Source organism: Euprymna scolopes, chromosome 38 (genome assembly GCF_053919585.1).
Source record: "Euprymna scolopes isolate OS-2025 chromosome 38, ASM5391958v1, whole genome shotgun sequence".
Classification (NCBI taxonomy): Eukaryota; Metazoa; Mollusca; class Cephalopoda; order Sepiida; family Sepiolidae; genus Euprymna; species Euprymna scolopes.
The window spans coordinates 33,355,690-33,372,531 of NC_136519.1; the positions used below are offsets into that span (position 1 = coordinate 33,355,690).

At 37.4% G+C, this 16,842-nt stretch overlaps 1 protein-coding gene and 1 pseudogene across 1 annotated transcript; both read left to right on the forward strand.

Annotated features, from left to right (window-relative positions):
* The first annotated feature begins 1,324 nt into the window (after nt 1-1,324).
* LOC145263257 (uncharacterized) lies at nt 1,325-2,554 on the forward strand. Its single transcript, XM_080120340.1, has 2 exons — nt 1,325-1,889; nt 2,403-2,554. Exons 1-2 carry the CDS (start codon nt 1,325-1,327, stop codon nt 2,552-2,554), a joined length of 717 nt encoding a protein of 238 aa, XP_079976466.1.
* Nucleotides 2,555-16,287: 13,733 nt separating this feature from the next.
* LOC145263526 (5S ribosomal RNA) lies at nt 16,288-16,404 on the forward strand (annotated as a pseudogene).
* The last annotated feature ends 438 nt before the right edge of the window (nt 16,405-16,842 follow it).

Genomic DNA, 16,842 nt, shown 5'->3' on the forward strand with positions numbered 1-16,842 from the left:
ATGAGGCTTCAGCCGTGTATATAAACAAAATACACCAACTACATGGCCTGTCACAGATAGACACCATAAGTCGCAGTGGTCGCGAACGCCAGGAAGGCAACAGAAATACCAGCAACTTGTGTAAAAATTGTGGACGGGACCACCGTTTTGGCAAGGAGCATTGCCCTGCCAAGAACGACATATGCAGCTCCTGCGGGAAAATGGGCCATTGGGCCAAATTGTGCTTCTCAGCGAGACTCAGACCCAGGAAACAAGAAAAACCCTGGCACAAAAGCCGCAGCCAGCCAAGGCACAGACAACATGGAACAGGCCGAAAAGTCGACAGCGTTGCTGAACATGACGACCGAGCCACAACAAAACTACATGCGGCGATGGAGCACCTCACATTCAGCACTATTAACAGTGAACATCCACTGCACAAACAAAAAACAACACAAAATGAAGCGTTTGTCATTATCAACATTATATTGACAAACCACCCAGGTACACACAGCCTCAAACTGAAGGTAGACACGGGTGCACAGGCAAACACACTACCTTTACGCATATTCCCCAGTATGTGCCCCTTCGCCATAAACGAAGACGGAAACCCAATACCTGGATCACTAAACCCAATGAAATGCGTACTGATAGCATACAACAACACTGAAATAAAATGCCATGGCACCACAAACATCAGGTGCAAATACAAGGACTCTTCATGGTTCAACACTCAATTTTATGTGGTCAACACTCCAGGACCTGCTATACTGGGCCTGCCAACATCTGTAGCCTTCAACGTTGTGACAATGAACTGTGCCATATCCGTTCAGCAACAACCTATCAACAGCATAGATGATCTGATGCGTTTATACCCCGACAGATTCGACCGCATTGGCGAGTTCAAGAAAACACACAAGCTCACTGTCAACCCTAACACTTCATGCCACATAGACGCACCAAGAAGAACGCCAATAGCCATGCGGGAGAAGATCAAGGCTGAACTAGACAAGATGGAGTCAGAATGTCATTCGTCGTATTAAGGAGCCAACTGACTGGGTAAGCTCCCTTACATATGTAACCAAACGCGACAACACAATAAGGGTTTGCTTAGACCCAAGGGCACTAAACAAAGCCCTAATGCGGCCGTATCATCAAATCCCAACAGTTGAGGAACTCAATCACCGGTTTGCAGGTGCAAAATACTTCTCAAAACTGGATGCTAAGGCAGGATACTGGTCTATAAAGCTTGACCAGGACCACTTTTCAAACACCATTTGGAAGGTACTGCTTCCAACGACTTCCATTTGGTTTAAACGTGAGCCAAGACATCTACCAGCTCGAGATGGACAGAATACTTGAGAAGTGCACAGGAGCATGCGATATAGCGGATGATATTGTTGTATATGGCTCAACAGAACGTGAACATGACAACAACCTAAGGCACCTCATGGAAGTCGCCACACAAGAGGGCCTCACAATGAATTCCAAGAAATGCGAGATAAAAAGCCAGGAAATCTCCTTCTTCGGAAATATATACACCCATTCTGGAATGAAACCTGACCCAGCAAAGATACGAGACCTACAGGAAATGCCAGAACCACGCAATAAAACAGAACTGCAACAGTTTCTAGGTGTAATGACATACCTATCCCGCTTTATTAAGGATTTCAGCTCAAAAACCACTGTATTACGTGACTTACTTCACAAAGAGTCAGAATTCCAATGGGAGCCACACCACCAGACGGTTTTCAAAAACCTGAAGAGTGAAGTGTCTGAAACGTCCCTGCTTCACTACTTTGACCCCAAGCGCCCAATCTACTTACACTGTGACGCAAGTCTTCATGGAATAGGAGCAGCGCTTCTACAACCAGACTCAGCTGGCAATTTAATGCCTGTCTTATACGCAAGCAAGAGTCTGACACAAACAGAACAACGATACGCATGTATCGAGCGGGAACTACTGGCAATCGTGTTTGGCACACATAGATTCCACACATATTTATACGGTCATGGTTTCCAAATTGTCACTGACCACAAACCTCTTGTCATGATCATTGACAAACCTCTCACCTCAGCTCCAGCTCGCCTACAATGAATGCTCATCCAGCTACAGGGATATAATTTCAGATTATCCTACAACAAGGGATCCGAAAACATATTGGCTGATGGGTTATCATGCCTGCCATCACCTGGCAATTCGGACCCTATCGATCTGGATGTTCGAGTTGACACCATTCGTTTCTCTGCTGACCGCATTGAAAAACTGAGAGACTGCACAACAGTTGACCCTCTGCTTAACCAGCTAAGAGATACCATTGTCATGGGATGGCCTGAGACAATCAAGCAACTGCCTACCGATATCAGAGAATTCTGGAGCCTAAGAGATCATCTATAAATTGATGACGGCCTTATCCTTAAAGGACAACAAATTGCCATTCCTCAGACCCTCCAAGAAGATATCCTAAAGCAACTCCACAACGCTCACTTAGGACAGGAGAAAACCAAACTCCTAGCCAAAGACACTGTCTATTGGAAAAATATAAACAGAGACATCGAACAATTCACAAGCTAATGTAGCATCTGTCAACAACATCAGCCATCACAAATGTCAGAGCCTCTTCTGCAGCACGACATTCCGACAAAGCCATGGGACGTAGTTGGAACAGACCTTTTCGAGCTCCATGGACATCAATGGCTGATCATAGCAGACTACTACTCCAAGTACCCTGTTATCAAACAGTTACCTGCCCACTCACCAAGCAGTGTTGTCATAAAAATAACGCAACAAACCTTTGCGGAGTTTGGCATACCGTCAAAAGTGGTTAGTGACAACGGGCCGCACTTCTCAAGCGCCCTTTACCACGAATTTGCCACAGAATGGGATTTCAACCATCAGACCACCTCACCTCAAAGACCACAGGGAAATGGTTTCATAGAGCGCCAGATAAGGACCATCAAGACCATCCTCAAAAAGGCCAAGCAATCTAGGACAACACCCGAAATTGCATCATTGCACTGGCGCTGCACACTTATCTCAAACGCCATACCCAGCCCCGCACAGCTACTCATGGGTAGACGAATCCAATCCCCAATTGCAACAAAAATAGAAAACAACCACCAAGATCAGGATCAAATATATGATGCTTTTAAACAAAGGCAACACAAGCAAAAGAAATATTTTGACCAGCATGCGCTCAAGGAAGACCTACCACCTTTATATCCTGGCCAGAGGGTAAGAGCACAAAACCCTACACACGGAAACCGGGACTTAGCAACGGTAGCTTCTCAAGCAGATGGTCCCCGATCATATCTCCTACAAACTGCAAACGGATATATGCTACGGAGAAACCGGCAGCATATTAGGAGTGCTCCAATAAGGCCAACACCACCACAAACGCCAAAGCATGTAACATTTGCAGAACCACCTGCATGTACAACTCAGTCTCCACAAAGAGACTCCCAACAATACACTCGCAGTGGCAGGATGGTACGACCACCATCAAAAATGAACTTGTGAACATTTTCTAGAGAAGTATAGCAAGCAATTCATGGGGCAGAATAATCCCCTGCTTCGCTGTAGCTATTCAGGCAGTCTACCCTGAATTAGCCCTTACCTTTTATCATATATTGAATATGTTCAATATCATAATCTTCATATTGGTAAAGGGGGGGGGATGTAACGATGTTATCGTTTCGTTTCGTTACAATCCTAGTTTTGTAACAACGTTATCATTTCGTTTCATGACAATCCTTGTTTTGTAACAACCACGCATGCGCACTGTGAAATAAAGTCCTCTATGTTTTATATTTAAAACTAACAACACGCGTCTTTTCGTTTCTCTCTATTAACCAACCACACAACACGAGCTAACACAACTTGACAACATTCACAGGCAACATGAATTGGGTCAAACGCATAGAGGACATTGCAAAGGCTGCTGTAAAGAAGGTGGCATCCCTCTACCGGGCTAGAAAATAACTCACACCTGAGAGTATTCTGTATCTTCACAAGTCCAATATTCGCTAATGAATGGAGTACTGTTGCCACATTTGGGCTGGTGCATCTACGCCTAGTCCCTTCCTATTAGACAGGGTTAAAAAAAAAGTCTTCAATCTAACAGATATATATATATATATATTTAGTTTCCCATCTATCTATCTATCTATCTATCTATCTATCTATCTATCTATCTATCTGCCTATGTGCTTAACTGACTACCTAAGTTAGACAAATAAAATAATCACACTACGATTATTATTAGCCAACAGGAAGAAGAAGAAGAAGAAGAAGAAGAAGAAGAAGAAGAAGAAGAAGAAGAAGAAGCGGAGGAGGAGGAGGAGGGGGAAGAGGCGATGAAGGAAAAGGAAAACATCTCAAATGCTATAACTGTTTACGCGACCGTTTCTGAAAATATTCAAATTGGTTTATTGAGAGACGACTAGGGGCGGAACGAATGCCTGGCTTATGAGGGGCTCATGAGGGGCGGGGGCGGTTTCGTGGGGATGGATTGGGGGTTAACGACAAGGTCGCATGAGAGAGATGTGTTTACGCTGCACTACAAACTAAACGAGCTAACCAAGCGAGAGACTAGACGAGGAAAAAATAATAAAAACGTTAGATCAATGGTCACCTTAATTATCCGGAAATGATGCAATTATTTACTTCCGCTTCATAAGTTTTTGATATGCGCGTATTTTTATTCAGAACCTGCCTGCACCCATTCACAGATTCTCTTCCTTTGTCTATCTCCTTTTCTCTCTCTCTCTCTCTCTCTCTCTCTCTCTCTCTCTCTCTCTCTCTCTCTCTCTCTCTCTATCTCTCTCTCTCTCTCTCTCTCTCTCTCTCTATATATATATATATATATATATATATATATATATATATATATATATATATAAGCTATTTCTCTCTCTACTTCGCTCCTTTCCTCTCGCTCGTTGTGGACGTGGTATTAAAGGTCAACGGGTCATTAAAACAATGAATATTCTTAAGACGCATTCAATTAATTTGCGCATTTAGATACAAAAATCTTATTTCAGACTGAAGCTTTACAGGTCAACGAAAATTCTCTGTCGAACTCTAGCTTAACAAACAGGCGAAAATTTTATATCGAATTCAAGTTTGACAGACCGGAGAAAATGCTATTTCAAACTTAAGTTCGTCAAATCGACGAAAGTACTTTTTGAAATTTAGATTTTACAGACCGACGGAAACCCTATTCCAAACTGAAGATTGAAAGACCGAGCAAATTTGTATTTCAAGCTTAGGTCTGACAGAGTAATAAAAATTATATTCCAAACTTAGGTGTGACAGACAGACAATGGAAATGCTATTTCAAACTGAAGCTTAACAGACCAACGAGTGTGCTATTTCAAAGTCAGGTTTGATAGACCGAAGATAGTATTAGGTTGGTGTAAAAATATTGTTTTTATATATATATGTTTTTATATATATATAATGTTTTTATATATATATAATGTTTTTATATATATATAATGTTTTTATATATATGGTTCAACGTAAAAAACGACATTAGTTTTGCACCAGCCTAATACTATTTGAAAGTGAGATATTATTGATCAACGAAAATTCTATTTCAAACTAAAACTTGACAGACCGCGTATTTCCTCCTTTGTCTCGAAACACGCTATACGACATACAAATATCTGTGCGTGATGTTGCCAAGCTAATCAAAAACCTTGGTTCCAGAAAAGCAACTGGCCCTGACGGCATTCCAATTATAGTGCTAAAAAAAGCTTCAACCAGAACTAGCTCTCATAATCACAAAGCTATTTAAGCGTTGTCTTAAGGGAAATTGGTTCCCAACATCCTGGAAAACCTCATCAGTATGTTTCGTATTTAAAAAAATAAAGTGATCGGTTATCTCCCTCTTAGTGCAGACCAATAAATCTCCTGTGCGTCATGAGTAAGTTGCTGGAATCTGTGTTAAATAGAGAAGTAGTCAATCATCTCAGTAAAAAAGAGCAAACAAAAACCCTCATTGACATGCAATATGGTTTCCATTCTGCTAGATCTACAGCAAGTGTGCTAACAGTTATATTTCATAGAATTAGCGAATCTCTCGACGGAGGCTTCTTTCTAGGGTATTTTCTTTTGCCATATCAAAAACCTTTGATAGGCTATGGCATAAGGGTCTACTCCATAAGATCTCCAGCTACGGTATAGCTGGAAATGTCTTTTCAATTATTAAATCATTTCTCTCTGATAGGTTCATAAAAGTAGCGGTTGATGGACAGAAATCAGAAGCTCACAGTATAAATGCTGGAGTCCCTCATGGGTCCATCTTAGGCCCAACTCTCTTCCTGATCTACTTCAATAATCTCCCAAATCACATTCTAAGATCATGCGTAGACATTTATGCTGACAACACTGCCATTTATAGTAACACTTCAAATGCCGTAAATGATCAAGTTCTTTGTGATCTTGAGCACGTGGTGCAATGGAGAAAGAAATGGCTGGTTAATTTAAATGCATGTAAAGACAAGCTTCAATCTTTACATCATCAGCGCTCTGATCCCTGTCTGGCATCAACTGAAATGAATGGCTATCGTCTTGGGGAGGCTCTATCTTTTGATAAGCTTCTTGGTCTGACCTTAACCCCTGCTCTGAAATGGAACACGTACATTAAAAACGTAACGTTTGTAAAGCACTACATGTGATAGAAGAACGCAGCTTCGTTTTCCACCCGATTACAAATCCACGGACTACTAGGTGAAGAGCGTAGTCGATAAATATATCAATGATTACCAGGATCAACCTGATGTTCAGGTTTTTCTCTAACTACACCATGAATGCTGTGTGCTTCAGTTTCAAATCCCGCGTGGAAGTCGTATCTGAGATTAATGGTGGTGGTAATAGTGATGACGTTGTGTGTGTGTGTGTGTGTGTGTGTGTGTGTGTGTGTGTGTGTGTGTGTGTGTGTGTGTGTGTGCGTGGAGATTTGTAAATCGAAGGTGGGGAGTAGTTCATTATTACGTCATTTTGTTAGAAACTATAAATTGGCCATTTGACAGCCGGCGGCCTCCCTAGTCTGAGGCCTATCCCCCCCCTCTCTCTCTCTCTCTCTCTCTCTCTCTCTTCATCCTTTTTATTTTAGTTTTATATTCTTCATTTTTATATCTTTTAATTTTTTAAAATTATCATTATTTTTCTCTATTTTTATTTTTATTTCAATTAATTTTCATATTTTATTGTATTTTCTTATATATAGTTTTAGATTACTTACATTTATGACTCATTTCTTGTTGGGTCTCCTTAAATGGCTCCCACTCACTATCTCTCTTTCTAGTGAACTCCTACTCTCACTGCCCTCCCATCTTCTTGTTTCTTTTCTCTACTCGATTAACAACTTATCTCAACTATATTATTCTTGTTTCATTCGTTATTTCACCCCATTTCTCTTCCTTCCAACAGATATATAAAACGTCTGTAAATCAAACATTTTTAAGTCAGCTACAGACCTGATTAGCTCGTCTCGTCTGAGTATGCACACACTGGGTTGAAATAAATTTATAATGAGATTGGGCTAAGTTTATGGTAGATTTATTTTTATTTTTAATCGTAATGACAATCTGTGGTCGATTTTTTGCTGTCTACAGCTGGTTTGGTGAACCATGTGAAGTCACAAAATATTGGATAAGACGTACAATTTAATGAGGATGTGCTGCCACCCAGGCCACCCAAGTATTGTTGTAATATCAGTGTGGATTCTCTTTAAATCAACAAGTGGTTCTGACAAGACATTCAAAGGTGCATAATAAAGTCGCTCCACAAGCACCACCAAATACTAGAAGGTTAGCGCCACGTTTGTGAACGATTATGCAAGAGTGAAGCTGGGTTGAAGAGCCACCTACATGCTCCACATCAATTTGAAAAGATGATAAGCTTCTATCAAGAAGTGGCAATTACATACACACACCTATATATATATATATATATATATATATATATATATATATATATATATATATATATATATATATAATAAAAATTACAATTAAATTTACCAAAATGATCCAAGATGGTAAAATTAAAGTATATTATACATATTAAAGAATTAATATTTATAAAGTTGTCTCAGCCAGATGTAAAAGCTCGATAAAACCAAATAGGAGATAGAGCTTATAACTATCCATTCACGTGTAATCACCTTTTTCTTCACCATATTCCCTCTGCTTCACTTTTTTTGTTTTCAAGTAAGATATTTTACTAACTTTTTGTGTCATCAAATACTTTTGCATGCAAAATCCGATCCCGCATTTTGCTAATTCCTACCCTCTGATGAGAAGGAAAGTATTTCTTCGAAACTCCTCGGATTAAGGACCATCCACTTATCTACAGCAAACAGAGAGAAGATAAGGCAGGTTGGCATTAAACGTGGGATATTTCAAGGGGATTCGTTATCGCCACTTCTTTTTTTTAATGATAATGATGCCACTGAGCATCCTTTTGAAGAGAGAAAAACTGGGGTATAACTTTGGATCCGGTGACAGACGCCTCAACCATCTACTATTTATAGATGATTTGAAAATATTCGGTAGAAATGAAAAGGAAATGGAGAACCCGGTAGAATTTGTGGGGAAATACCCTGAAGACATTGCGACGGAGTTTGGGATTAGTAAATGTGCGGTGCTGGTGGTGAAAAGAGGAGTAAAGGTTCATTCGAATGGAATAGTGCTGACAAATGGAGAAATCATGAAAGAAATAGAAGATACAGGATATAAGTATTTGGGAGTGCTGGAGGGTGTACGCATCATGAACAGAGAAATGAAGGAAAAAGTCAGGAAGGAGTATCTTAGAAGAGTGAAACTAATGGCAAAGTCGAAACTGTATGGAGGAAACGTAATGAAAGCAGTAAATGCATGGACAGTCAGTATTTTGAGATACAGTGCGGGAATTTTAGAATGGCCTGACAAGAATTTGCATGCCATGAATATCAAAACAAGAAAAGTTTTAGCAATGTTTGGTTTATTTCACATTCAAAGTAGCATAGCAAGGCTGTATCAAAAGAGGAAAGACGGTGGGAGAGGATTGTGTTCGAACCGAGATGTCGTTGAATGAGCATGTGGTTAGAAGTGAGGAGTGGATGCTTAAAGTTGTGGCCAATGAAGTGGAGGTATGTGAGACCAAGGTTGATTATGTGAAACGTATGGATAGAGAAAAGGCAGAAGAACTGGCTAGGAAGAAAATGCATGGAAGGTTCTTCCAGGATATAGCAAAAGTGGCTGATGAAAGATCATGGCAATGGCTTAGAGCTGGGTACCTGGCTAAAAGTACTGAAGCTTTTGTTTGTGCAGCACAAGAGCATGCATTAGGTACACGATTGTTAAAAAAGTGGTTTTAGGAGAGGAAGTTGCTGCAGAATGCCGAATTTGTGGTAAGACCTCAGATCAATTGCGCACCTTGCAGAAGGGTTTAGTGGACTGGCCCAGAGAGAGTACCGCAAAAGACATGATCGCATGGGACTCCGGATATATTCGGGGGGGTGTAAGAGGGTTGGGGTGAAGTGTGCTTGAAAATGGTTTGAGGAGGTGCCTAATGAAGTGAGAACACGTGAGGATGGCAACGTAGAGGTATGGTGGGACAAAAGTGTCATAACGACCAAGCAATTGGAACATAATTGTCCGGATTTGGTCGTCATTGACAAGGTCTCAAAAGACTGTCAGACTTCTCAGTACCCTGGGACAGGAATGTGAGAGAGAGAAGGAGTATGAGAATTGGAGCAATTATGCTCCATTGGCCTTGGAGATAAGGCGTATACACGGGGTTAAAACACAAATAATCCCGGTCGCAGTTGGTACGATAGGAGTAGTATCAAGTCGTCTGGAAGGATAATTGAAAAAAAAACTACAAATCCCCGATGTTTTAGGCGGCCTTCAGACCTCTGCAATTATAAGTACCACCAACATCCTTAGGAAACCCCTTGATCTTTGAAGCTCCTGGTTTGAAGCCGGGATTAAGGGAAATCCTCTAGAAATGAATCCCATCTCTTTCCAGAGAGACGTTCATAAACGAAATCAGAATTATTATTATTATTATTATTATTATTATTATTATTATTATTATTATTATTATTATTATGTGCGCTTAAACACACTTAAAAAATACATTCATTTCTTGTGTTTGAGCAAATAACTAAATAAACAAAAACCTAATTACGCGCACAAAGCGAAATTTATTAATTTCAGAGGCGCAGCGATTTAAAAAAAATACGCCCACGCAAATTCTGCGGTGAATGTGTTTTGTTCGGCAGACGTAGTTGAAAGCATACCACGTGACAAAATTTTTGTAGTTTTTAACCACTCAACGCTCACAGAAAGATTCAATTTTCAAACCTTTTATCCAACTCGCCAGGGACCTATCGAAAAATATATAAATGATGAGCGAATTCTTCTCAAACTCACTCACTCACTCACTCTTTGCTCTTTTTACTTTCTCTCGTCAACGTCTTTACTACTTCCTTCCCAGCATGGCGAAACCGCGCACACAAACATGTACTTTCTATCTCTTTTTCCCTTTACCAACGTCGTCGTTGCTACTTGTTCTCGCCAGCATGACAAAACACACCTATTCACATGCACGCACACACACCCAGTTAATAATGATAATTTATTTTCCTCTTTCTTTCTCATATCACGTAAGAAAAGCAAGCTTCTTTACTCACTAAGAAAACAAAGGACATTCTCTGTTTTTTTTTTCTGTCAAATCAACGAACAGTCTAAATGACTTTCACATTTATAAGAACCGTCTACCAAGACACATTTTTTGGACACTGAAAAATGATTCGTTTTTTCTTCTTACCTTTGCGTAAATAAACGAAGTCTATTTCACAAGTGTGATTTATTTATTTATTTGTGGTGGGAAAAGGATCAAATCAGATCTGAGTGCCAGTACAATTATCCCTATATTAACGCCACCACAGGATATATCAAATGATGGAATACGAACACAATGAATTCATTTACTTTTCAAAAATGGCTTACAAAACATATATTTTTATTTAAATTAAATTGAATTTTTGTTTTTGCAAGTTTTCGAATAGTAAAATATTTTTCTTCAGGAAAGACAAACAATTTTTATAAGCAGATATGTTTATTCAAATCGGGTCTTTCAACCATCAAATTTTAAATTCTTAATATTGAGTGCTTCTCAAACAGTGGATTTTTTTATTTATATATATATATATATATATATATATATATATATATATATATATATATATATATATATATATATATATATATATGCGTGTGTGTGTGTGTGTATGTCTGTCTGTGTGTAAATATATACATATATTTATACATATATCTATGTAAAAATATATTTTTATGTTTATATATATAATTTATATATATATATTTATATATATATAAGTATATATATACTTATATCCATCTCTCTCTCTCTCTCTCTCTCTCTCTCTCTCTATATATATATATATATATATATATATATATATATATATATATATATATATATATATATAAGTGAACGTGTCTGTGTGTCTGTGTGTGTATGTGTGTACATTTCCCTACGTAATAACTTTGTCAATTTTAGTGTAAAGACTCGAAATTTGATACTGAGATTAGGGAAAATCGGTTTTCGGCCAGAAATTTGGCTGTTAAGGTGTCAAAGTGCAATGATTTGACTTTTGAGAACTTTACCAGACTCCTCCGACAATTTTGGATCTAAACACTTGAAATTTTAGATATAGGTTTCTTGGACGTGGATCTAATTTAATAACTTGATGTGAGCGCAAAACAATAAATGTTAAGGGTTTATAACCCTTTAAGTTAAAAAAAAAAAAGATTGACCTATGAGTTTTTTACCGAATTACTCAGACAATTTCTGGTCTAAACATTTGAAATTTTACATAAAGGATATTCAGAGATAGGGCAAGTTTTTTAATCGGTTTGGGTCGAAATTTTCAGTTACCGATATATAAATGTATGTATTATGTATGTTTGCATGTGTGACTAAAACTTTCGACACAGTCGACGGATTTTACCAAGATCAGTATCGTTTTAAAGTTCGATCTTTCATACGACAAATATCGAAAAAATTTGGCTAAAAACATTAATATCTTCACCTTCAACTAGGGACTTTTCTACAGGGGGGGCGTCTCTTTTTTCGCCGATATTTTTTAAAGTTATCCTCTCCTTTCGATTGTCTAGCCTTAATTTAAACATAAATCACTTCAGGTTTGGCGGTGGCTGTAACCGCAAAGACGTCAGAAATACTAGTACATCTATAAAAGCGAACGTGTCTGTGTGTGTGTCTGCATGTCTATGTGTGTGTGTGTGTACATTTCCCTACGCAATAACTGTAAATTTTAAGTCTACAGACTCGAAATTTGATATACAGAGTACTGAGATTTGGTAAAATCTATGTGATCGGTTTTCGGCCAGAACTTTGGTTGTTAAGGCGTAAAAGTTCAACGATTTGACCTTTGAGAACTCTACCAAACTCCTCCTACAATTTTGGGTCTAAACACTTGAAATTTTAGATATAGGTTCCTTGGACATGGATCTAACTTAATAACTTGATTTGAGCACAAAACAATAATAGGGGTCAAAGTTAAAAAATTGACCGCTTTTTTTTTCTTTTGCTCAACATACACCTCCAAACATCCGGGCAAAGCCGGGTTGAAATGCTAGTATATATATATATATATATATATATATATATATATATATATATATATATATATATATCGGACGATATCAAAACATCGTCAAAAAAAAAACAAAAAAAACTCACTACTCGTTCAAGCAGCCGCCAATAGCGTAATGGTTAGGAGCCTTGACTGCCGTACAAACGGTCGGGTTTCAATCCTGGCTTGAGGTAGTTGCCTGTCTAGCCGCACTGATGAGCTGTGAAACAGCGAAACAGTACTGTATGTGGATGACTATATATATATATATATATATACTTATATCTATATGTATGTTTATAATTTATATTATATATATATATATAAGTATACTAGCACGGGTTCCCGGCGATGTCTGGGTGTTTGGAGGTATATGTTGAGCAAAAAAAAAAGCGGTCAATTTTTTTAACTTTGACCCCTATTATGAACCCTTAACACTTATTGTTTTGGGCTCAAATAAAGTTTGGTAGAGTTCTCAAAAGTCAAATCGTTGAACTTTGACCCCTTAATCGACAAATTTCTGGCCGAAAGCCGATCACATCGATTTTCCCAAATCTCAATACCATGTATACCAAATTTCGAGTCTGTATACTTAAAATCGACAGAGTTATTGCGTAGGGAAATGTACACAGACAAACACACAGATACACAGGCAGACATATGCACAGACACGTTCACTTTTATATATATATAGATATATCTATATATATCTATATCTATATATATCTATATCTATATATATATAATTTATATATATAAGTATATATATATATATACTTATATCTATATATACATATATAATATATATATCTAACATCACGATATTCGCATTTATATATATATATATATTATATATATATACCTGTATAATATATATATATATATATATATAATATATAATACATATATATATATATATATATATATATATATATATATATATATATATATATATATGCGAATATCGTAATGTTAGATATATATATATATTATATATGTACCTATTTACTATGCCTCCCTACTGGACAGAGTTAGACACCAGGGTCGTTTTTTTAACGTGGAGAAAAGGTACAAAAATAAAAATTGTCTCAGTCGTGACTGCTCCTCCACCGAAAGAGAACAAGAAATGGAAGTGCAGCATCTGAAGAACAGATGGTATTTATTTGCTCCCCCACCGAGCAAATTAGGCACAAGGCCGATTTTTAATGTGAGGAGTGAAGGGAGGGGGAAGGGAAAAAGGGGACCAGCTCCCGAGAGGTGGGAAATGGGAGCTGGTTAATGGTCAGGCATGTGGGGTTGCCCCCACATCTGGTCTTTGCTAGTCATAGCTAGTCATAGCCTGCAGTATCTGCCGGAACAGATACTACACTTTGATCTTGATGTGTGTGTGTGTGTGTATATATATATATATATATATATATATATATATATATATATATACGAATATCGTGATGTTAGAGTCACATGATCACTCTCGGCCTTCTTGAATGACATTTACGATTTATATAAATGTTAATCTCATCTATATTGTAACTGCGGTTAATGTTGGCCGAGCGGTTTGTTCCTTGCTAACAGAGCCAGAAATGGCTTCGTGGCCGGCTTCAAATCTCTCGATCAGCGATGATTGTGACTCTCTGCATTAATTATTATATATGTATGCATATAAAATTACCTTTTATTTAATAATCTGCAGATAATTAGAGATGGAGTTTATTTGCTATGATTTAAAATTGAATTATTTCAGCTGATAAACATAATTTCAATAGTTTTCTCCAATATAAACAAGTGTGTAAATTCATTCATCGTAGTTACTTACTCGCTCAAGCTAATACTAAGTAGAATATTCTTCCTACGATATTTTTCAAAAGGTTTTTCTAATAAAACTGTACCATAGCAAAATTGCGCAAGAGCAGTTATAAAGTAGTAAATATTGTCTCTAACTGCCTTAAAACATCGTTTTGTAAAGGGTTAGCGTTATTAACGTTTGGTCAGACGGTATAAATCGAAAAGCAATAACTAATTGGCCATTGGGTAAGAGGACCAACCGTCGACTGAATCGATCTGCTCAAGTAATCGAATTCGTAATCAACAAGCAGACTGGGACGACAATGATGGAATATCGATCTACGCTTCAAAAGAGAAACTCGCCGGTCGAATCTATCATCTATATTTAGCGACCGATAATCACAGGAAACATCAGCATCTCGGATAGGCTAGCGAGTTGGCCGCAATCAAACCTACTCTCCGACGAATAACAGTGAAAAAAGAATTGCAAAACATCAGCACATGACAATAGCATAGACGAGTCCGAAAAGGCAAAATTATTCTATTGGTTTCGCTATTTTTATCAGCATCCAATGTTACCGTTAATTGACAGTCGAGTATTTGGACAGAGAATTATCCGGAGTTGTACCATCTACCTTTCACAGTCTATTTAATTCTCTCTCTCTCTCTCTCTCTCTCTCTCTCTCTCTCTCTCTCTCTCTCTCTCTCTCTCTCTCTCTCACTTTTACACACACACACACACACACACACACACACACACACACACACACACACACACATATATATATATATATATATTATTAGAAGCTTCTTAACCTTTAAAAATATATAAAAACTTTAGTCTCATCTCACGTTGGAAAATTATTAGGTCAATAAATTTTCTTGCAATCGTTAAATCAATTTGCTATCACAGATTCACGAAAGCCTTGATTTCTTTATTTATTTTTATATATATATATATATATATATATATATATATATATATGATGATTGCAACGTCTTGTCAGACGAGTGCCACTCCCTCAGACACTTATAGTCCATGAGCTCAAAAATGACTTCCATCGCCACAGGACCATTTTTATAGACAAATTATCTTTACTTTCATCATATTTTGCTTAGGGTTAAATTTTTGAGTATCAAAACGTATCTCTTCACAACGCCCTCCTTTTCAGAACCTATCATACTTTCATCAATCACAGTCCATTTTCTGTAGGCTGTTTTTGAACCCAGTCAATAACGGGTACTTCTGCTAGTTTATATATATATATATATATATATATATATATATATATATATATATATATATATATATAGTATAACCCCGACATACAGTATAAAAATAGTAACAAAATACAGTGCAGTATATAATATACATGTATATTATCAAGCAACATTATAAATAACACCGTAAACAGGGACCAGAAAAACATAGTATTCCACATCGTAGCCTGAAAAAAAAAACGTATTCAAGGGCCACAGTATCCCCGTGTTCTACTGTACATATATACTTATTAATATATATATATATATATATATATATATATATATATATATATATATATATATAATATGTATGCATGTATGTATATATAAGTTATGAAAATATATTATACATGGCAATTAAGTTAAGCCGGAACTTCTGCGTTTCATCGCCATCCACTGCTGAATAAATACTGAAATTCGATGCATATAATAACATAGCTCCTTATCTCACACTTTATGTAGTCACATTTAATAATTATATAAGTTTAGAAATATGCGTGCGCGTGTGTGTGTGTGTGTGTGTGTGTGTGTGTGTGTGTGTGTGTGTGTGTGTGTGTGTGTGTGTGTGTGTGGTTAACATGATATGTACAGCATAATCACGTAGACACACCGGTTCTCGTCAGATCACTGAAGTTAAGCAAAGTTGAGCCTGGTTAGTACCATATGGGTGACCATTTGGGAATTCTAGGCGCTGTACGTGCTCTCCGCTTATCTCAGCATTGTTTCCCAGTCGTCCTGAACCTCCACTTTCCACTTTTATTTAACAACGCCGACCCAGGAGAGGAGTTGTTAAAGATTGCGCAACTCTTGCAACAAAAATTCCACGCGCAGACATCCTTACAATTGGCATCCATAGTCTGTCAAGATTAAAGGAATCTGCCATATATATATATATATATATATATATATATATATATATATATATATATATATATAGTAAGGTTGGAAAATATATATCGGTATTAGGCTACACATAATTTCCTGCACTTTTTCCTCGTAAGGATTCGTCAAGCAATAGCAATAGGCAATAGCCTGACGAATCCTCACGAGGATGAGACAGGGAGAATTCTGTGTAGCATAATTGTCATATACATTTTCATAACTTATTACTCAGTTATGACACTTTCATGTAGAATTA